This window comes from Lepidothrix coronata, unplaced genomic scaffold, assembly GCF_001604755.1.
Source record: "Lepidothrix coronata isolate B3197 unplaced genomic scaffold, Lepidothrix_coronata-1.0 Scaffold27, whole genome shotgun sequence".
Lineage (NCBI taxonomy): Eukaryota > Metazoa > Chordata > Aves > Passeriformes > Pipridae > Lepidothrix > Lepidothrix coronata.
Genome location: NW_016690207.1, coordinates 1,444,786 through 1,465,373, shown reverse-complemented (window position 1 = coordinate 1,465,373; position 20,588 = coordinate 1,444,786). Strand labels below are relative to the sequence as shown.

Below are 20,588 nucleotides of genomic sequence, written 5' to 3'. Positions count from 1 at the left end.
CACAAACCCCAGGGTTTGTTCCCGAGAGTGTTCAGTGCCCCAGGGCAGGGCACAGATTGCTGGGGGCAGGTCTGGGGTGGAGGCACTGGCTGGAATCGGGGCTCTGTGTGTCAGGGGCTGTACAAATGCCAAAAGTCAGGGTGATTTTCTCTCCCAGACAACTTTGAGAGTGGGAAAAAGCCGAGGTGACCTGCCCTTGGTTCCCAGCTGGAGGTGAGTGGCAGGGCTGGGACTGTGCTGTCTGTCCTCCCCCAGGCTCCACTCGAGCAGCTTGCTGAGGGATGGATCAGGGTTTGTTGGTGCTTCCTGCCAGAGCCATCCCCTCATCCCCTGCCAGAGCCATCCCCTCATCCCCTGCCAGAGCCATCCCCTCACCCTGGTGTCCCTCACTGTGCTTTCCCCACCTGTCACTGTGCTGCTTATCTGACTCGTGCTCATGTTTTCTCTGCTCTCAGGGCAGCCAGGGCTGTGTGACTGTTCTCTCCTTCCCCTCAGCCCTTCTCCACGAGTTTGGCTCACTGTGTGTGTTTGTGCAGGTGCCTGGCACTGGGAGATACCTGCTGTGTGCTGCTCGTGTCTGCAGGGGAAGGTTTGCAAGGACTCTGGGGCTTTATGGCTAAAGGAAAAAAGGGTTGTGTGTGTGTGATCAGCCTCTGGTCTCTTCTTTGGCTGTTAGGAAAGTTTAAATTCTGTTATGAAAGTTTAAATCCTGTTATGAACGTTTAAATTCTTGTTCTTCCCCTGTGGGTCTCGTTCCTCCCTCACCTAAATGTCAGGTCAGGCTGCCCTGAGCCAGCTGGGGTTTGTTGCTGTGCTGTCCCCTCCTCAACGTGTGGTGGCTTTTCTCTGTGGCTCCTGAGTGGAGAACACACTTTGCCAATGCTTGTAGGCCTGGGGAAGAAAGGATCCAGCAGCTGGATTCCTCCTCTGGAGCCTCACCCTGCCTGGAGGGTCACAGGGAGACTGTCCATCTCCTGGGGTCACTGCAGGAGTGGATGGCTTTAGTGGAATGTCTCCATCTGGGATCCAGGCTGATCCCTGAGTGTGTTTGTATCAGCACAAACTGGCAAAACCTTCTGACCCTTATTGGGTAGAATTAGAATTGTAGAATAGTTTAGTTAGAAGGCACCTGCCCCATCATCCAGTCCCAGTGCCTGAGCACTCAGGGCTGAACAGCAGTGCCAGGGTGTTGTTCAGGGCATTGCTCAAATGCCTCTCAAACACTGGCAGTTTGGGGCAGGGTCCACCTCTCCTGTTCCAGGGTTTGACCCCCCTCTTGGTGAAGAAATGCTTCCTCCTGCCCAGTCTGAACCTCCCCTGCTGCAGCTCTGAGCCATTCCCACATGTCCTGGCACCGGATCCCAGGGAGAAGAGCTCAGCACCTCCCCTCCATCCCCTCCATGTCCCCATCCCCTCCTCAGGAAGCTGCAGAGAGCCAGGAGGTCGCCCCTCAGCCTCCTTTTCTCCAAGCTGGACAAACCCAGAGCCCTCAGGCTCCCAGGAGGTGCCTTCCAGCCCTGCCCCAGCTCTGTTGTCCCCCCCTGGATACACCCAAGCACCTTCACATCCTTCCCACAGCACCCCAGGTAGCATTTTAACTCTTTCCCCAGGGCTAGAGCTGCCTTGCACGAGCAGCCTCTCCCGTTTACAGCCACTTTTTCCATCTTTGGATGGCAAACACACACGAACACACTCTCCTCTTTTGTTAAAAATCAATTGATTCCAATTGGTGCAGGTTTTTTTTTTTTTTCTGGAACAGGTTATTGGTTGCTGTCTGGCCTAAGCTCTTATAAAGTAACCCAATACTCTGCCCTTCCAGAGCAACCAGCAAATGCCCAGTTCTGGGAGGCAGCAGTGACTCCTCGGGGAGCTGCTTCCTGTCAGGATGTATTTTCTTGGGATGACTCAGGAGCTGCTTCACGAGATGCAAGAAAAACTGCCCATCTTTGTCCTGATTGCAGCTGGACTGTTGGATTTGTCTGGTGAGTGATGTGTTTTGTTCTGATCTCTGTTGCTGCTTCTCTGCCTTGTTTCCTCCCTTATCAGCAAGCACAGAAAGGATGCTCCGTGCTGTGCCAGCAGCCTGGGATAACTCTGGGATGCAGGAGCAGCTTCCCTCTGCCTGTGCAGCTCAGGATTTGGGGGCTTTCAGCTGGGGGGTGTTTGTGGCCCCACTCAGGACATTCCTGTGCTGTTTTACCTGAGCTCACAAAATAGGTATTTTCTCTTCAGGGTGGGGAAAGCAGAGCAAAAAGTCCCTTTTCCCAGAGTAGTTCCAAGCAGCACTGAGGATCAAACTGGTGGAACCTTGTTCAGAATCCCCTTTTCCAGGCACCACAGTTCATCATCTTAAGCCTGATAAGAATTCTCCACCTGATTAACGATTTTATTCTCTTTGTGGGTTTTGGTGTGTTTCTTTAAATTACCTTGTCCCCCTGCAGGGTGTGTTTGTGGCTGTTCTCACCACTTTAAGACCTCAGTTCAGTAAGTGCTTGTCTTTATAGACAGATCACTTGTGTTGGGACTAAACCATGGGAGTGTCAGTTGTTTGTACAAAACCCCCAGTTTAAAGTATTTTATAGACATACCAATCTCCATCACCTGTTAACCTCCCTCCCTTTTTTAGCAATAAATCAGCTTTTTGAGTTCCATCATAGCAGCTTTTCCTGCTCACTGCTGCCTCAAAGCAGTGCTGGTTCTCCAAATGTCCACAGGGACACTGGAATCTTGAGGCACCACACCTGGATGCCAAGCCCAGGGATTTCATCTGCTGAAGCTCTGCTTTGCCTCTGTCAAAAACTCCACTATTTAAATGCATAACACTCAAATGCATAATCACCTTTTTATAGCTTGTGGATCAGCCTGTTTCCTGGCAGGTGCCTCAGGGAAAAACGCTCAAAGTTTTGGGAGAGGAAAGTACAATAAATGTTTTAATTGATGGTTTGGAAATGATACTTGGGAACGTCAGAGCTTCTGACGTGAAGACAAAAAAAAAAAAAGCAAAAATGTGTGGACAAAAAGACAACCTTTTAAACCCAGGGTCTGCCTTTTAAACTGGCAAAGTGTCTGCTTTTGATTAGAGAATATAAAGGTGGGAGCTCCCTCAGGGGTGTTTTAGTCTTGCTTTGCTGTCCTTGGGCAGCCTCAGGGTTTCCTCCCCCTACACCTTCAGGTGTTTAGATCCTTGCACAGGGAAGGTCAAGGGCTCCCCCCTGGCTGGGCAATGCTTTGGGTCCCTCAGAGGGTGCAGAGGGTCAGGTCTGTCCCAGCTCTGTGAGAGGGCAGTGCCAGAGCTGCCCATCCTCCCCGTGGCTCTGGGCAGGCAGCAGCTGCTCCACTGAACTGCTGCAAACTGTGCAAGGTTCTTGGGCGACTGAAAGGGCCAAAGGCTTGTTTTCTGTTCCTTAGGAGCCTCCAGGAGTGAACGTGATGCCAGTGACATGTTGGCCCTGGGCTTCCCTGGATGGGCCCAGCCCAGAGCTGAGAGCAGCCCAGTGCCCAGCGAGGGCTTCCCTGGGACAGAGGACGACTTGGATGGGGTGACCTTCCACTTCCAGAGCCCAGCAGCTGATCCCACCAAGGCAACCACGGCTGACTCCAGCCCTGCTGCCACAGGGAGAGCTGCAAACGGGACAGCTCTGCTGCCTGGGGGCTTGGCTGGGACCCTGGAGGTGTCTGAGCCTCTGCACACAGAAACAGCAGCTTCAAAACCCCAGGGTGGACACGCCTGGCCTGGCCAGCTCTTGGGGAGCTTCAGCATCCCTGTCTCCACACAAGGATCCCAGGCTGCCACAGCTCTGGAGCAGCCAGGCAGCTCCCTGCAGAGACCAGGAGATATCCCTGGGGCTGGTCCCAGCCCTGCCAGCCCTGCTGCTGGGCTGCCCCAGCCCCCTCCCAGTGCGGGGCCACACCAGGACTCTCCCCAGTTCACAGCTGTCCCCTCCCTTTCTGTTCTTATGGAGGTGACAAAGCCTAAAACATCTCCCCTGACTTCAACAGTCCATTTTCATCCTCCAGGAAAAGGAACAGCAGCATCTCCATCTCCAAGCAGAGCTGGGGTTGCTCCTGGAGGTGCAGGGCTGGGCTGGTCCCCCCCAGGGATGCACACAAACCCCCAGGCCCAGCCTGGCAGCACAGCAGCTCTGACTCCTGCACGCCTGGACAGGACCCAGGGTATGGATGCTGGAATTACAGCTTCTGCAGTCCCACCACAGCCAGCTCCAGGGGGCCTGGATGCAGCCTATTCCAGCACAACACATGCCAGGGCCACTCAGCTTTCCCCTGCTTTGCCTCTGAAGGAAGAGACCACAGGCAGCAAAGGCAGGAATTCCACAGCAGCTGTAACAAATGGTTCTGGACACCCAACCCAGCTGCCTGCTCTGCAGACACTGCCACCTCTTCATTCCTCTTCGTTCCTGATGGGATCCCCAGTTCCTGGTGGGTTAAGTCCATCTCCAATTCAAGGGCCTGTTGGCACAACTGGAGGACAACAGCCCCTGTCTTTGGACAGGGCTCTCAACTGCACCAAACCTGCTGCCCAGGAAAGCAACAGGAGCTCTCAAGGAATCACAGTTGTAGCTCTACAAGGAGATGCTGATCATGGGATGGTGACAAGTAAACCTGGAAAATCTCTATCCCCTGAGAGCCCACAGGCTTCTACTACTTCATCCTCATTAAGCCCATCAGGGATTTCCACATTAAAGCTTTCCCAGACTACTAAAGAGCAAAAAGAAGTAACATCTGCACCCTCTCCTGGAATGTCTGGCTTTGGGAATGCAGACCTTCAGCCCTGGGATTCTGTTCAGGAGGGGCTTCAGCCACCAGGTGCCTCTTTCCCTGCTCGTGCTGGATTGCAGCCCATGGGCATCCCCCGCTCTGCTGAGAGACTTCACACAACAACAACTTCACCCCCAGCCCCTGGCCCTGGGTCTCAGGCTCAGGGGGCTCCTGCCCACCCTGTACCTCAGGAGGCCTTTGCTGTGACACTGCAGGTGAGCACAGGGGAAGACTCCAAGAGAAGGAAAGGTCTCCCACAGCAGACAGCTGGAACTGGTTCTGCACCAGCCAGCCCAGTGCCCAGCCCCTCTGGAGCCCGTGAGAGCAGGACCCAGGCAGCTCCCTGGCACAGCTCTGCCCCTGCAGCCCCCCAGAGCCAGCACGTTGCCAGCCCAGCAGCTCCTGCTCCAGCACCACCCTCGCCCCGTGCAGGGGGGAGCCAGCCCAGCTCAGCCACAGCACACCCTGACCCAGGGGTGCCCAGTGAGGTCCCAGCACAGCTGGCACAGGCTCTGGTGCAGCAGTTCAGGAGGGCTCTTGATGCAGCCACCAGGAACCTCAGCACTACCAGAGGAGACCCCCTCACCATCACCTCAGCCCCAAACCTGTCCTTCCTGTTTAAGAGCACTGATGGCATGATATGCCTTCGACCCCTGCAGGAGTCCCCTCTGCCCAGGACATTCCCAAATGCCAGTGTTGGGGGGCTGGTTTCTGTCCAGCAAATCCTGGCAGCGTCGAATTCCTCAGCGCTGGACCTGGCAGACTTACACCACCTGAGTCCTTCCAGCCTGGTCCTGGTCAGGCCTGTGTTCATCCTGCTGCCCACGGACAGGGCACACTCACCCCTTCCTCAGGGGGAAGGTGACCACAGAACCACCCACCTGGGCACACATGTGGGCACCCCTGAAAGCAACCACGGGAGAACGAGTTCCTCTTATCCCACCAGTCAGTCTGAAACCACTCTGTCCACTGTGTCCAACCAACAAGCAGAGAGAACAAAGGTGACTCCTCAGCCAACTCATCCCAGCTACAGAGCCACCATGGGCTTGGGCCAAGCTGCCACCTCAGCACCAGGTCCTTTGCTGGACCCAGGGATGGGGATGAGCAGCACAGGACAGGCCCTGCACCTTCCCAGGATGCCAGAGGAGATGCAGATCCCTGCTCCCCCTTCCCAGGAGGCCAAGGGCACTGATTTACTGCTCCTGAGCAGGATGTTGGCAGAGCCTGGCACCTCTCCTGGGGCACCATCAGTGCTGCCCACGCAGCAGAGCCCCTACACTTCCTCCAAAGTGTCTCCCACGACTGAAAAGCCACATTCTGTAACTCCTTTACTGCCAGCAAAGGGACTCCTTGATTTCCCAGTGCCTGCCCAGCCCGTGCCCAGCAGCACAGGGGCCGCAGGCCGTGCCCAGCACAGTGGGACACTGCAAACTGCCCCCCCTGGCCAGGGCTCAGGGACCACCCCGAGCTCTGCCCCTGCTCCCTGCATGGAGTGTGGGACCTCACGCTCAGCTGCAGCCACAAAACACCCACTAAAGGGGCTCACAAGCACCAAACCTCTGCAAGCCACGTCCCAAGGGCTCCCCAGGACCACACTGCTGCTGCCATCCGTGGTACCCAGCACGTCCTCAGCTTCCCCGGTGCTTCCAGCTGGGAATGAGCACGGAGAGGCTGCCCTGGGCAGCACAGCTCCTTCAGGAGGGGTCCCTGTGCCTGCTACAGCAGCACAAACCCACAGCACTTCTGTACAGCCTGATCTCCCTCACCACTTGGAATTCACTCCCATGGTGCCCAAGCCCTTTGTAAGGACAGAGGGACCAACAGCAGCCCCAGTGCAGGCTCCCTTCTCAACAGAGATCCAAAGGAAAACGACGGTTCCTGGGAAACTTCTGGCTGCAGTGACCCCCCCAAGGGTGTGTTCCAGCTCTGCTGCACGCCCACCTTCTCCTGCTCCTGCACATGTGCCCCTGCTGGCAGCCCTGGAAGGTGACCAAGCCCTCCAAGCTCCCACTGAACTGTTCCCACGGGCCAGCACGGGAGAAACCCCAAAGCCAACTGAAACCAGCACGAGGGCAGGAAAAGCAGGACCCGGTAAATCCTCGGGGGTGAGCGTGTCTCTGTCAGCCCCAGTGAACACACAGACACACACAGCCCCCCCAGCAGCCCTGGGGAAGGAGCTGGGTTCGAGTGCAGCACAGCCCTCTGTGCCCACGGGAGCTGCCCTGCAGAGACAGCCCCGAGGGACACAGGGCACCCCCCAGGCTGCCCCAGCAGTGACTGCTCTCTCTGCAGCCCAGGGTGCTCAGACCACTGCTCCACTCACCAGCAAGAAAGGGCATCACCTGCCCACACCAGCCCCCCAGCCTGATCCCAGCATGGTGCTGCCCAGAGTGAACACACCCGCTGTGGGGAAGGGCGAGGGCGAAGCAAAAGGAGATGCAGCCCCCACCAGCCACCTGCCCACCCAGGCACCCCTGTCTGCGTCACCCAGACACCCTCTGGAGAAGGAGATCCTGGAGGACACCATGGAACAGGAGCCTGGTCATTCCAGCCCTGGCAGTGCCCTGAGTGCCACCGGGCCACCTCCCACAGCAGCACTGGCTGTCTCTGCTGACAGGCCTGGGAACAAGGTCACCAGTCACTCCGCTGCCTTCCAGAGAGCAGCTGGCAGTGATGCTGAGATGCTTCCAGCCAGGGACCTGATCCAGCTCCTTCCAAGCCCAGAGAGCCCCTCACATCCTGCCGGGAGCCCGGTGGCACTGCCAGCCCGGGGGGATTCCCTGCTGGGTGTGGCAGGCACTGACTCATCCCAGGGGCTGCTGCTGAACACGGAGGCAGAGGAGATGGGCAGGACGGAGGAGGTGACAGACGGAGCAGCCGAAGGGCTGGTGACTGTGGTGACGCTGCTGGATGCCCAGCCCAGCGCCCCGGGGGACTCTCACCACAGGAGGGGGCTGCAGCCGGAGCTCACCGTCCTGGATGGGTAATCCATTCCCTCTGGGTCATTCCTGCTGCCGGATTTAAGGGTGGGGTCAATATTTAAAGGGTCTGCAGTGACAGGTCGAGGCAGTCCCTGTTGCCTGGCTGTGCCTCACCTTTTGCCCTGTCCCCCCTCTTTCCCTGCAGCCTGGCCGTGGTGAGGGACGACGCCTGCGGCTCCGGCAACTACACGGTGCAGCTGAGCCTGAGCCCCGCTGCTGACACGGCCCCCGAGCCCCACGGGCCTCCAGCACCTTCCCCAGAGACCTTCCTGGCCTTGGTGGCCGTGCAGGACAACCTCAGCCAGCCCCTGGTGCAGCCCCTGCTGCAGATCCACTCGTGCTGTGTGACCCCCTCCGCCAGCCCCGGGGCCCCGGGAGCCCAGTGCTGCCTGTTCCGCAGGTGGGACACGAGCCCATGGGATGGGATGGGCTTCACCTCCCCTAGGATCCTCAGGGAATCCTCTCCTGTGTCCTGTGGCTGCAGGCTGAGCTCTTTGGAGCAAGCTCCAAGCATGAGAGCGACTCTGGGAGTGCTCTGCTCCCTCAGCCTGGTAATTAATACCGAGGGCCTGATAAGGCACAGAACCTCAGGGGAAGAAATCTCCCTTGGATTTCTGTAGATGAACCATCCCAATTCCCCACATCCATAATTATTTACGTTTCTTATGTAGATAAGCCATCCCAATCCCCCACAGGTGCTGTCCCAGGTGTCAGAGTACAACATCCCTGCCCTTCCTGCTGGGATGGCACATCCCGGGAGCAGAGCAGTGCAGGGATGACAGCCAGGCTTCTCCACAGGCTCCCATTCCCCCAGCAGCATTTCACAGCTGTTCTGGCCTCACCTGAGCACAGGAGAACGGGAGGATTCCTGAGCTGATGTTTGCAAAACCATTGGGGTGTGAGACGTGTCAGGGAGTGGCTGTCACAGCACAGCAGCCATTTCACTGCTTGTACCAAAATCAGCCTCCAGGGAACAGTTCTGCTGCCCTTGGGCTGTGTCCTCCACAGCAGGGCAGGCACAGCCTGCAGTGCTGACATCTGGGGGTTTTTGTTAACTCTGCCTGTAGGGCAGGGCTGTGGCTCAGAGCTGGTGCAGACCCCTGCCAGCAGATCCCCCCTTCCCTGCCTTCCCTCAGCTGCAATTTGAACCTGTTTGCCCTTTGCTCCAGGCTGCCATTTGAGTGCAGGCACATCCAGCTGCTGCAGAGCAGCAGGTCCAGAGCTGCCAGCTTCACCATCCAGCTGTTCCAGATGCTGAACCACTCCGTGGCCTACCTGCACTGCGAGCTGGACGTGTGTCTGCACGGAAAGGCGGGATGTGAGCAGGTACCTGGGGGGGCTGCTCTGGCACCACTGAGGGGGGATCTGCTGCCTCCAAAGCCACCACACCAAGGTCAGCCCTGCCTGGGAAATCCCTTTGTTCACCTCTGGGAGGGGAGTTAATGACATGAAATGGTAGCAATAGTTGCTAATCCCCAGGGAAAGGGAGCCAGGGAATAGAGATGTACACATGTGCTGGTCCAAGGATTAGCAACTCAGCTTTTGGAATGGCAGCAGAGCTGGAAAAGGTGGAATCTGAGGAGATCTGTGCCTGCCGTGGACCCCTGGGGCAGGAGGTTCTGTTCAGGTGCCACCAATACCCTTTCAGAAGTTTTCCGTGTCCTTCCCAGGACTGCTTGGAAAGTGTGGAGCCAGTTCTGCAGCCCAGTGACAGGAACAGCCATGGAAACCTGCACAACCTCATCTCATTTGGCCCAGTTTGGAGGATGAAGGACAGGTTTCTGTACAAACCTGTGGAAGGTGGGTCTCCTCTTCTGCCTTCTCTGTCTCTCTCTCTTGGAGTAGTTTTTGTTCAGCTTTTCCTGCTGAAAAAAAAGAAAAAGAAAAGCATTAGTTTTAACAGTTTTCTTGACAGACATCTGGTATGACTAGAATATACCCCAACAACTCCCCACCTTTGTTCTGGCCTTCCTAAATCCCAGACCTGGTGGTTAATCAGCATCAGATCCAACAGTTTCAGCCAGGAGACACAGCCAAACACATCCTCTGAAGGAACTGAAGCTTTAGAAGAAGGAAAGGGGAGGAAAATGAGGCAGAATGACCTTGAGCTGTAAAGACTTTTCATGCAAATTGTGGTATTTTGGTGAAACATGTTGACTGAGAATGAGGAATGTCATCAAAACAGTTGTGAGAGATATTTATTAATTCTTCCTTCCAGTGCCTGTGTTTTAGATGAGATGAGATGGGAGGAGTCAAGGTTAATGTCAATCAGATGTTGTCCAGGTATTAGAAAAGAGTGACACTGAACCTGGTGCATCATGAACGTGAGAGACTTCTTAAATCCCCTGGCACCATCCCAAATCTCTCCTTTAGCTGTTTATGCAAAGACAATTTACTGGTGGCATTCTAGGGTACAGAGGGCTGTGTTTAAAAAGGCACTGCCCATTTACTGCTCTGGGGACAGGAATTGCCACACCTGCCTGGCATGCTCTGAAGATGGGTTCCCCTCTCTTCACCCTGTTCATTCTTGATTCCCTCTCTCTGTTTCCAGGTCCTGGCTCTGCTGTGCTGCTGCCCATCCTGCTGGGCTCCCTCACTGGCTTTGCTGTCCTGGGCAGTGCCTTCATAAGCCTTTGGCTGCACCACAGGCAGAAATCCAAACCCCTGCACTACCCCCCCTTTGGAGACACCCATGGGCTGTGAGCCTGGAGCAGCTCCTGGTCCTGCAGCTCCCACATCAGCTCTGCAGTGACCAGGGGAGAACAGGTCCTGCCCTGCACATTGTAGTGCTTCTGTAGAGCTTCTGCTGACCCAGGGAGCAAGAGGGGTCCCACCTCTGCCCGGGGCACGTCTCCCCTTCCCTCCTTTCCCTCTGCATGAGCGAGCCCACAAACTGCAGAGTAGAGAAGGGCCGAGGGAGGGGCTGTCAGACCCTGTGGGTGGGGGAGGGCAGCTGGGGGATGCTCAGGGGGTGCTGTGCAGAGCCCTCCCTGGGATCCAGCCTCACATCCCTCTGTTCTGGAGGAACAGGGGCTTCTCCATCCTGTCCACGACCTCCTGCTGCCTGTGCAGCAGCTGCTGGTGGGGAAGGAGGAAGCAGCATCCCTGGAGTGTGGAAGGAGCTGCGAGGCACGAGGAAGGCACCTCTGGGAAGGGATCTCCCTGTCCTTGGGGCCACGGTGTAAATGGTCAGCATGACAGCCCCACCTGGGTATTGTAATGCCATTAAAACTGACCCTGGAACGTGTCTGAGGTCGGAGCTGTTTGCCCAGAAATGGGCCCCCCTGAAAGGTTGGGGGGGCGGGGAGAGCCCCTCTGCAGCCATGGACTGTGTTCCCCTACTCCCTCATCTTCTCCTGAACTCTCTGTAATAAAACTGAGCATTGCAGTAAGTGTTTGTCTTGCCTGTGCCTGAGCATGAGGGAAATGGAGTCCCCTTGTGCTTGTCTCAGCTCCAAAACTGCACTGGCAGGTGAGTGCCAGCAGGTGGGAGTGGGGGTGGCAAGGGCAGGACCTGTGCCAGAAGCATCACACCTTAGGGCGTGGCAGGGAATTGGCAACAATCACCTTCTAATGTTTGTTGGTTTTTTTTTCTCCCTGAAAGGTTGCAGAGCCCGGCTGGCTTTTTACCTTTTCCTTCTTTCTCTAAAGCCTTGCAGTGAGTGCAACAGGAAAATAGCTCACACTTCCCCCTGGCTCAGTCTCCCTCCAAGAATTTCTTCAAGATCTGGCACACAGCTAAAAGTTCCAGGTCAAAACTCTGTGACAATTAGACAAGTGCCCTGCAGAAGTAGTAATTGTTCTTTGTATTGCAGCACAGCCGAGGAAATCAGCCCCACGTTGTATTTGACGCTGCCTCACCTGCAGGGAGAGCCGGGTCATTGCAGACCTGTGTGCTCAGCCCAGGCAATGCCATCCATCCCTGCCGCAGCCAAGGGATGTGTGCTGTGCCTGCTGCTCACGGGGGGATGGTTGAACTGCTCAGACCAGTGTTCCTCATCCCTCCAAACACCCCTGACAGGCACCCAAGAGCAGGTTTATCCTCGAGGGAACTGCTCTGGGCCACCACAGTTCCTGTGTTTCTGTCGGAGCATTTTCTCAGGCTCATGGACTCGTGTTCACCACATTCCAGTTCTGGTTTTTTTCTCCGTTCTTTGTCTTTCTGGAGTGTTTTTCCCTTTTTTATCCTGCTGCACAGGAGCCTCATGGATTTCCCTCTTCCTTCCCTTTCCTGCCTGCCTTTCCCCTGTGCTGATGGCCCAGGTGAGGAATCCCACCCTCAGCCCAGTGCAGTTGCAAAGGGATTGTTGTTTGCACCATCTCATGTTCTTGGAGCATTTTCCCCCAGAGTGCTGGATAGGAGAGAGCAGGGCAGCTTTAGGGAACAGCAGACACATTCCTGGAGTCAGGCCATGCAGCTGCTCTGCATGAGAAATGGGAGTGACAGGCAGGATCCTCCTCCTGGCAGCAGGTCCCAGGGCTCACCTGGGCTGACTCCCCAAGCAGGGCAGGAGCAGGAGGAGCTCCCTTCTCCCCCTGTGCCAGCAGCCAGGCAGGAGGCAGAGAGCCAGGCTGCCTCTTGTGCCATGACTGCGGACAGGGAGCGGCAGCTGGGCAGCCTGACCGTCTTCAACAGGGAGGATTTCGAGGATGACTGGGTGAAAGTGGCCAGTGGAGGCTTTGGGCACGTGTACCAGGTGAAGCACAGGAGGTGGAGGACAGTTTATGCCGTGAAATGCTCCCCGTACCTGCTGCAGGACTCCGGCACGGACAGGTAACCCTGCGCTCCCCTCTCAGCTCACACTGTCCCCCCGAGCTGCCTGCAGTGCTTGGGGGCTAAAACTCTGAGGGAAAGGTTCATGGGGCTGCTTCTCCTTGGGAAGCCAAGTTTTTGGTACCCAAAGGGAGCGGAAAAAGCACTGGTGGTCTGGAGTTCTGCCTCTCCTCCTGTCTGAGGCGTGGATGTGCAGGGGGGAAGGAACACGGAGAACGGGGTTAATCAGAACAGTTGGGGCTGGAATCTGAGGCTGAAAGGCACCTTTAACGTGGGCCTGTGGGTAAGAGCAGCCTGATCACTTGTTTGCAGCTTTCACTGGACATTGGGACTGATGTGTGTCTGTTAAACTAAATCAGTCATTGAAAACACCAGGTTTAAAGCTGAGGGATAGAAAATTTACAGCTGGTTTTGCTGGGCTCCCAAAGCTCTGCTCCCTCACTTGCTGGAGCCTCCAGACCTGCTCTTTGCTCTCACTGGGGCACCTGCACCTTCACTTTGCTTTTTGCTCTGTCTGTCACCTGCAGAGACTCTTCTGCTGACCCACCTTGGGGCTGGGGATGGAGCAGAACCAGGTAATCACTGCTGATAACACACATAGTACAGGCAGAACTGATGGAAAAACATTCATGAAGTAGTTTAATTTAAAATTTTATTCCATTCAAGCTGGGAATGTGCTGCCTGGCTAAAAATCCCCCCCTACTATGATTTCTTATTAGTGACAACGACTGAGCTGGGTCAGCTCAGCAGTGACTGTCCTCAGTTTGCACTGCTTATGCTCTACAGATATCACACTTGCATTTTGTTCTCCTTTTTTTTTTTGGGGGGGGGTGGGGAGAGTCCAATTAATCAGTTTTACTTCTGCCTCTGTCCATTTTTGTGAGATCCCTGACATTCCTCCACACCCAGGTACGAGTCACTGCGGGGAGCTGCCAGAGGGAGCCTGGCAGAGGGATTTGCTTGGCTGAACCATCTCAGCTCTATTAGTGGCCTGGCACGGTGCTGTTGGAGGCTCAGATTGATTCCCAGGGTGTGCTTTTTAGAGGCAGCCCTGGCCCTTTGCTGCCTGGCTGCTCTCCGAGCGCTCTGGGCACCCCGACCCGTCGAGCAGGTTGGGAGATGCAAAGCTGCCGTGGAACAGGTCTGCCCTGGGTGCAGCAGGGCTGGCAGAGCTGGCAGTGAGGGACGGGCGTGTCTGGGCTCCCTCTGGGACCACATTCACCCTGCTCAGGGCCAGGAGGCTGCAGGCAGAGGTGGAGGCATAGGTAGGGCAGGGCACGGCCTGGGGACACCGCGGGTCACCGAGCTCTGCCCGCTCCTGGCGCCGGGAAACATCCCTTGGGAATTCCATAGAACCCCAGAAAGGTCTGGGTTGGAAGGGACCTTAAAGACCCTCCAGTTCCACCCCCCGATGTGGTTGCATTGTCATGAACTCAAGGGGCAAATTGGGATGGATCTTTTCGGGGTGGGCAGGGCTGCTGGGAAAGGCTGGATCTCACTGAGCTGCTGCAGAGTTCCTGAGCCTGGGAATCAACAGAGGCAACTTCTGGGTTCCACTTTCTATTTTATTTTTCATTTTCACTTTTCCAGGACCAGCATGAACTGTCTCATGGAGGAGGCAACCAAGATGGAGAAAATCAAATTCCAGCACATTGTCACCATCTACGGGGTCTGCAACAGCCCTCTGGGGATAGTGATGGAATACATGGCCAGAGGGTCCTTGGAGAAAATTCTGCCCACTCACAAAATGTCGTGGCAGCTCAAATTCCGGGTTATCCACGAGATGGGCTTGGCTATGAACTTCCTGCATAGCATGACACCCCCTTTGCTGCACTTGGATCTCAAACCAGGGAACATTCTCCTGGATGGGAATATGCACGTCAAGGTATGACCTCACTGGCTGTTTGAAGGGACAGGTTCTTTCTCAAACAGGGAAAGGTTAGTTTTGCCAAACAGGTGCAGAGTCCTGGTATATCGAGTTCTTCAGGAACACTCAGTGAAAAATTGGCCAGTGGGGCTTATAGGAAGCAACTGGTAAATAAATTAGATTATAGTCTCGAGGTCATCCCGGGAATCTGTGCCAGACCTGGGAATTTAAGGCTCCAGCCTAGGAGGAAAGGCTGCTCTGCTGGACCCAGTGGCAGGGACTGAGTGCAGTTTAACAGGGTTTTATCAAGTCTCAGTGCCTGGACCCTGCCCATGTCCCTGATCCTGAGGGAGGGGGGCACATCCCAGCTAACAGGAGGGATGAGGGGTGAGCATTCCAGGGGAAAGGCTCTCACTGCTTGTGCTTGCAGATCTCAGACTTTGGGCTTTCCAAGTGGATGGAGCAATCCAGCAGAATGCAGTACATCGAGAGCTCTGCTCTGAGGGGCACTCTGAGCTACATCCCCCCCGAAATGTTCCTGCAGAACAGCAAACCCCCGGGAATCAAATACGATGTGTACAGGTAAGGGCTGCCAGGGGGCACACAGGGAGCTCCCTGAGCCCTCCCACAGAGCCAGAGGGGCTGCACACTGCCTCATTTCATTTAAATCCTGGTTTATAACGTGGGGAACAGCCTGGGAGTGACAGAGTGCCCCCACCTCAGTGCTGGAGACTGAGAGGGAGGGGGATTTTCTGTGGAAAATCATCATCCCTGACCAGCAGCACCCATCCCATGTGAGCTGCTGACTGTGTTGCCTCAGGTGCCATCACGCCCTGTTTGGTTGCTGGAAGTTATTATAAAAATGAGTCAGATTAGAGCCCAGAACACACAGTGTCTGCTCTTTCATAGCAGTCACTGCTTGGGTTCATTTTGCTTTTAAAACGACTGTAATATTGCTTGTCTGCTTCAGGATCCAGCTTCACTGTGGTCAGTAACAGATGGAGAAGAGATTTCAATGTGATTTTTTTCCTTTGGGGCAAAGAGCTTTGAAGCATATTTACACAAGCTACATATATATGTCTGGAAATTCCTTGTCTCCTTGGCCTCTACACCCCAGTCACCCAAGGCAAGAAGCAAAGGAGGATTTGCATGGCCCCATGAACTTGCAGTAGTCAAGGCCCCTAAAACCCAATGTGAATAAAATGAAAAAAAGGCATTGAGAGCCCAAGTTTCACAGGAAAGGCTCTAAGTCACTAATTCACTACACCAACCCTTTCACTGGGGCATTAGTGAGATAGAACCATAAGACCTGATCCCTTTGGCCTGGGGGGTGAACTCCTTCCATCCTGAAAACCCTCTTGCCTAATTTCCCCATTTCTCAAGAGGGTAAAAGCAATAAGTGCATTTTCTGTACCCGTGGGAGGGGCTGCTCACCATCTCCCCTCGCCCGCAGCTTCGGGATCGTCATCTGGGAGGTGCTGATGCAGAAGAAACCCTATGCAGGTAAATCTGAGCCCTTCTCCCTGGCTCTGCAGTTGGGAAGTGTTGGCTGCAGCTGCCCTCCCAGAGGACAAGCCCCGGCTGTGCTGCTGTGTTGCAGGAGCCAACATGATGGCCATCATCGTCAAGGTGGCCGCGGGGAAGAGGCCGGGGCTGGAGCTCATCAGCGACGACTGGCCCGGGGAGTGCCAGCAGATGGTGGACTTGATGAAGAGGTGCTGGGACCAAGACCCCAAGCAAAGGCCAAGCTTTTCAGGTGGGAATGTGTTTGGATTACCCAAAAACCAGCTGCAGGGATTAACAAACTCCTGTGTCGCTTCCCCGGTGACGTGTCCGAGGTTTAACTGCCTGCTGCCCACGTGCTGTCAGGCATCCCCTGTATCCTTTTTCCCCTTTCTTCCCACGTGGAAGACTTGTGTCCTGCCTGGGATCTGAGCCCCTGGGCAGGCTGCACAGCTGACAGAGTGTTGCCCTGGCAGATATCCCTGTGGAGACAGACATGCTGCTGGCACTGATACAGAGCCTGGTGGTGGACCCGGAGAACGAGCGCCTGGTCAGGAAGATGTCCCACAAACCTGCCATCTCTGGGAACCAGCAGGTGAGGAGAACTGCCCAGGGCCACTCAGGAAATCCCACGGAGTCCTCTCCCTGTGCTGGGAGTGTGTTTCCTCTCTCATCAGACAAGGGCACTTCAGCACCTTTGCTCAGTGTGTTTGCACAGGTTGTGCACTTGTAATTCATTTAAGGGGATAAGAAACGTGCAGTTTTATCCTCCCTAAAGGAGTGGAACTATATCTAGAACTCAGCTTTACAAGGGGGAGAAACAGGGGTTCAGAACTGTTGGCATTTAGAGGTTTTGCCAAGCTGTGCAGTCAGCAAGAAACAAGAGACCAGAGCACAGAGGGCTGAAGAGGTGGGGGGAGGCTGGGGGTCCCTAAAAACAAAGGAATGACTTTGTGATGCTGCCACAGGCACCTGATGCAGTAAGGAAGCAGAGTATATGTTTGTTTGGGAGCAAAGGAGGAAGAGGAGGAGCAGTTCATTGATGCCCAGAGATCATTTTCAAGCTCCCACATTCCTGTTGTGTCCTGATTTGCCCAACTGAGTTTTGGGTGCAATAACAGGGTTGGGTGAAAATGATAATACAATGATAATCAATAATAAAAATTATAAAACTCGAATGATAACACAGAACTCTAGAGCAGTAGCCAAGAACTGTGTGCAGACATCACAGAATGCAATCGAGCACCTTTATCTTATGGCTTTTTCTTTTTCCTTCCTGAAAATGAGAGTGACAAAGAGGAGTTCACCTTCCCCCGAGACACCAGGAGTGGTGGTAAGTAGGGGACTTTTCTTTATGATTGAAAAATAAAGAAGGGGAAGCCTGCCAAAACTGTCTATTTTTTTGTAGGAGGATGTGGCTCATAAAGTTTTCCATGTGGGTGATGTTTTAAGTTAAGGAAAATGAACTGTACAGGAAAGAGCAGATCCAGTTCCCATGAGGGAGAGGCCAAATGTCCCACTGCCCTCTGAGAGGCTGCAGAGAAGTGGACTGGCCTCATTCCATACTCCCTGTCTCTGAAATGCCTTTGTTTCATTCCACTCTAGGAAGAGTCACAGGCTCTCCCTCCCACTGAGCACTTTCACTGGGTTTTACTCTTTTTTCTCCTATTTTGTCTCCCTGCCTTTAGAAACAGATAACCAGGAGGTTCCTCTCCCACCTCCCTACAGCGAGGCTGAAAGCCCGGAGGAGATCCTGTCCGAGGAGATCTGCAGGGTCCACGAGAACGGGCTCACCCTCCTCCACCTCATGGTGATCCAGGGCAACGTGGAGAAGGTGAAGTTCCTCCTGGGCTGCAAAGCCAACGTGAACAGCCAGGTGGGCTGTGGCTACACCCCGCTCATCATGGCCGTGCAGAAGAGGCTGCCGGAGATCTGCTCCGTCCTCATCGAGCACGGCGCCGACCCCAACGTGCCGGACGAGGACGGCTGGACACCCCTGCACTTCGCCGCCCAGAGCGGGGACGACAGGATCGTCCGGCTGCTGCTGGACCACCAGGCCCGAGTGGACGCCCAGGAGCAGGACGGGTGGACCCCCCTGCACCTGGCGGCCCAGAACAACTTCGAGAACGTGGCGCGGGTGCTGCTGTCCCGCCAGGCCGACTCCAACACCCAGGAGGGGGACGGGAAGACCGCCCTGCACGTGGCGGCCTGCTTCGGCCACGTGGGGCTGGTGAAGCTGCTGGCCAGCCAAGGGGCCGACCTGGAGAGGAAGCAGAAGAACCACAGGACCCCCCTGCACGTGGCCGTGGAGAGGGGCAAGTTCCGGGTGGTGCACTACCTGCTGAAGAACGGCACCTGCGTGAACAGCCTGGACCAGAACCACTACAGCGCCCTGCACCTGGCGGCCGTCAGGGGCAAGCTGCTCATCTGCGAGAAGCTCATCAAGCACGGGGCCAACGTGGAGCTGAGGACGGACAAGGGCTGGACCCCCCTGCACTTGGCCTCCTTCAAAGGGCACGTGGAGATCATCCGGCTGCTGCGGCGCAGCCGCGCCCGGCTCAGCGCCCGGGGCAGCATGGACTGGACCCCCCTGCACTTGGCCACCCGCTACGGCGACGAGCCCGTGGTCAGCGAGCTGCTGCGGGGAGGGGCAGACCCCGACGTGCCCGAGGGGTCGGGCTGGGCCCCCCTGCACTTCGCCGTCCTCAGGGGCTCCTTCCTCACCGTCATCAACCTCCTGGAGTGCGGGGCCGACGTCAACGCCAGGAACAAGGTGGGCTGGACGCCCCTGCACCTCGCCGTGCTCAAGGGCAACATGGCCATCGTCAAGACCCTGATCAAGGCCGGGGCTCTGCTGGACGTGGAGGACATCACCGGCTGCACGGCCCTGCAGCTGGCAGTCAGGCACCAGAGGGAAAACATCATCACCCTGCTCCAGGGCAAGGACTCGGCGCTGAGCAAAGCGGGGAGCAGGACTCTGGTGAACGACGCGAAGGTTGCGAGACCCAGACTCGTTCCAGGAAGGACAGATCTGTAAATTCATCAGCCCTGGCATTTGTGACTTGAGTGTCCCAGTGTCAGGTGCTATCCCTTAAGGCACCTTGTCCTGTCACCTGGTGATTACTCTCCTCTTTTTAAAGGGAAGTTTCTAAGCATGAACAGTAAAGAGTAAAAGAAAAATGAAGCTGCAGAAGGAAGCTGACAAGTTATTTTCCAGGGTCTGGCCAAGCTTGTAGAACATTCTGCCTTGGTGATGTTGGCTTTAGGCAATGCTTTCCTGTTTAATACTTGCTGTGCAGGGATGGAAAGGGGTATGTGCAGTCCCAGTTCGTACGGGCAATGCTGAAGCTGTGCACAGCACATATACGTGTCTTCCATGGATTTCATTGCTTTTATTCCATGTTTTCCTACAGAGAAAATTGGTGTTAAAATGACCTTGGCACAGGTGGGAATTGAATCATGAGATTCTCACCTGCTGCTGCAAATAGACAGCAAACATATGGCACAGCAATGAGTCAGGTCGCTGACATCTCATTTTTGTAACAAGAATTAAATAAAGCAAGGAAGGAAAAAAAAAATCCCTAGTGGAGAGTATTTAAATGGATGTAGCACAGAGAAAAGGAATTCCAGAATAATGCCACTCCATCCCTTCAGTGCTTTGAGGGCACTGCTCTGCTGCCAGTGCTTTCCTCACTCCTCAGCTGCAGCCCAGGGCAGGAGGGATAATCCCACCTTTGGCATGGAGTTGGTGCCCAGGGAATGGAGGGAAGGCTCCTAACTGAAGACTAAATGCCAAGGTGGCTCTCAGGACCCACCCTGGTCTCTCCCAGGGATCTGGGTGGGTTTTCCAGCTCTCATCAGTCAGGGAAATGCTGCAGTGTAACGACTGGAGCTGGTCCTTGCTGAGCTCTGAGATGATCCAGTCCCTGTTCTGCTGCTCTGTGCTGACAGGAGCTGACATCCAGCGTGGGTTTAGTGCCTGTGTCATGCAGATAACAGGGCTGTGACTCCTGTCCTCTGTCCCTGGTGGTTCTGTGTCCCAGCAGAGTGGAAAAGGCAAAACCTTTGCACGTTTTCTGATGTTTTAGTTATTTCCTCAGATTTTTAGATAACTCAAAGCCTCAGCGTAACTGAACTAAATCAAGGGAGTGTTTTTCCATCTTTCAGTTTGTTTAGTTTTCTTTTTTGTTTGTTTGTTTGGCTTTCTTGGGTTTTGTTTGGTTTTCTTTTTGTTTGTTTGGGGGTTTTGTTTGTTGAGGGGTTTTGTTTGTTTGCGGGTTTTTTGTTTTGTTTGGGTTGGTTGGTTTTCCTTTTTTGTTTGCTTTTCCTTGTTTCTTTCACTTTTTTTGTTTGTTTCCTTTCCTCAGTGTGTGCTCTCAAGGCCTCAAATCTGTGACAGGAACCTCTGGGCTTCATTTCAGCCCCTTTAATCTCCAGGTAGCTGAGGCTGTGGGGGGAGGTAAGGCTTGAAGGACTGACTTCTCCCTTCTCTTGGGGAGTGAAGTTGAAAAGCTGCCAGAACCCCTCCTGAATGGTCAGCAGTGACAGGTATTAAATGCTTTGGTATTCAGTAAGGATGGTTTGGGGGTTATTCTTGATGTTTTTGTCCAGCCCTCAAAATCCTGCAGCTGTGTGGTGCCATAAATTACAATCATAACAAATCTGTCTTCAGCACAGTTTGTGTAAC

The 20,588-nt window shown here is 54.9% G+C and overlaps 3 protein-coding genes across 4 annotated transcripts; all 3 read left to right on the top strand.

Moving 5' to 3' along the window:
• Positions 1-7: 7 nt before the first annotated feature.
• LOC108494659 (nascent polypeptide-associated complex subunit alpha, muscle-specific form-like) lies at positions 8-5,407 on the top strand. The gene is made up of 4 exons (XM_017809438.1): positions 8-589; positions 1,820-1,982; positions 3,409-5,259; positions 5,400-5,407. Exons 2-4 carry the CDS (start codon positions 1,886-1,888, stop codon positions 5,405-5,407), a joined length of 1,956 nt encoding a protein of 651 aa, XP_017664927.1. The 5' UTR covers positions 8-589; positions 1,820-1,885.
• On the top strand, positions 4,978-11,959 carry LOC108494855 (nascent polypeptide-associated complex subunit alpha, muscle-specific form-like). Of its 2 annotated transcripts, XM_017809825.1 has the most exons (6): positions 4,978-4,991; positions 6,631-7,759; positions 7,903-8,157; positions 8,927-9,083; positions 9,428-9,557; positions 10,309-11,959. In XM_017809825.1, the coding sequence occupies exons 2-6, from the start codon at positions 7,152-7,154 to the stop codon at positions 10,458-10,460; spliced, it is 1,302 nt and encodes a 433-aa protein (XP_017665314.1). In that variant the 5' UTR covers positions 4,978-4,991; positions 6,631-7,151; the 3' UTR covers positions 10,461-11,959. The 2 variants fall into 2 exon arrangements, with proteins under 2 accessions (XP_017665314.1, XP_017665313.1); XM_017809824.1 differs by lacking the exon at positions 4,978-4,991 and having other exon boundaries at positions 5,199-7,759.
• A 378-nt stretch (positions 11,960-12,337) lies between these two features.
• On the top strand, positions 12,338-19,408 carry ANKK1 (ankyrin repeat and kinase domain containing 1). The gene is made up of 8 exons (XM_017809526.1): positions 12,338-12,531; positions 14,122-14,416; positions 14,829-14,980; positions 15,852-15,901; positions 15,999-16,154; positions 16,378-16,496; positions 17,189-17,234; positions 17,590-19,408. The coding sequence occupies exons 1-8, from the start codon at positions 12,344-12,346 to the stop codon at positions 18,936-18,938; spliced, it is 2,355 nt and encodes a 784-aa protein (XP_017665015.1). The 5' UTR covers positions 12,338-12,343; the 3' UTR covers positions 18,939-19,408.
• The last annotated feature ends 1,180 nt before the right edge of the window (positions 19,409-20,588 follow it).

Excerpts from the sequence above, each read along its gene's own strand:
- ANKK1 (XM_017809526.1), top strand. The coding sequence starts at position 12,344 with ATGACTGCGGACAGGGAGCGGCAGCTGGGCAGCCTGACCGTCTTCAAC. Across the intron at positions 16,155-16,377 it reads GCAAAGGCCAAGCTTTTCAG|ATATCCCTGTGGAGACAGAC; the intron begins GTGGGAATGTGT and ends TTGCCCTGGCAG. Across the intron at positions 16,497-17,188 it reads CCATCTCTGGGAACCAGCAG|AGTGACAAAGAGGAGTTCAC; the intron begins GTGAGGAGAACT and ends CCTGAAAATGAG.
- LOC108494855 (XM_017809824.1), top strand. The coding sequence starts at position 5,412 with ATGATATGCCTTCGACCCCTGCAGGAGTCCCCTCTGCCCAGGACATTC. Across the intron at positions 8,158-8,926 it reads CAGTGCTGCCTGTTCCGCAG|GCTGCCATTTGAGTGCAGGC; the intron begins GTGGGACACGAG and ends CCTTTGCTCCAG. Across the intron at positions 9,084-9,427 it reads GAAAGGCGGGATGTGAGCAG|GACTGCTTGGAAAGTGTGGA; the intron begins GTACCTGGGGGG and ends TGTCCTTCCCAG.
- LOC108494659 (XM_017809438.1), top strand. The coding sequence starts at position 1,886 with ATGTATTTTCTTGGGATGACTCAGGAGCTGCTTCACGAGATGCAAGAA. Across the intron at positions 1,983-3,408 it reads TGGACTGTTGGATTTGTCTG|GAGCCTCCAGGAGTGAACGT; the intron begins GTGAGTGATGTG and ends TCTGTTCCTTAG.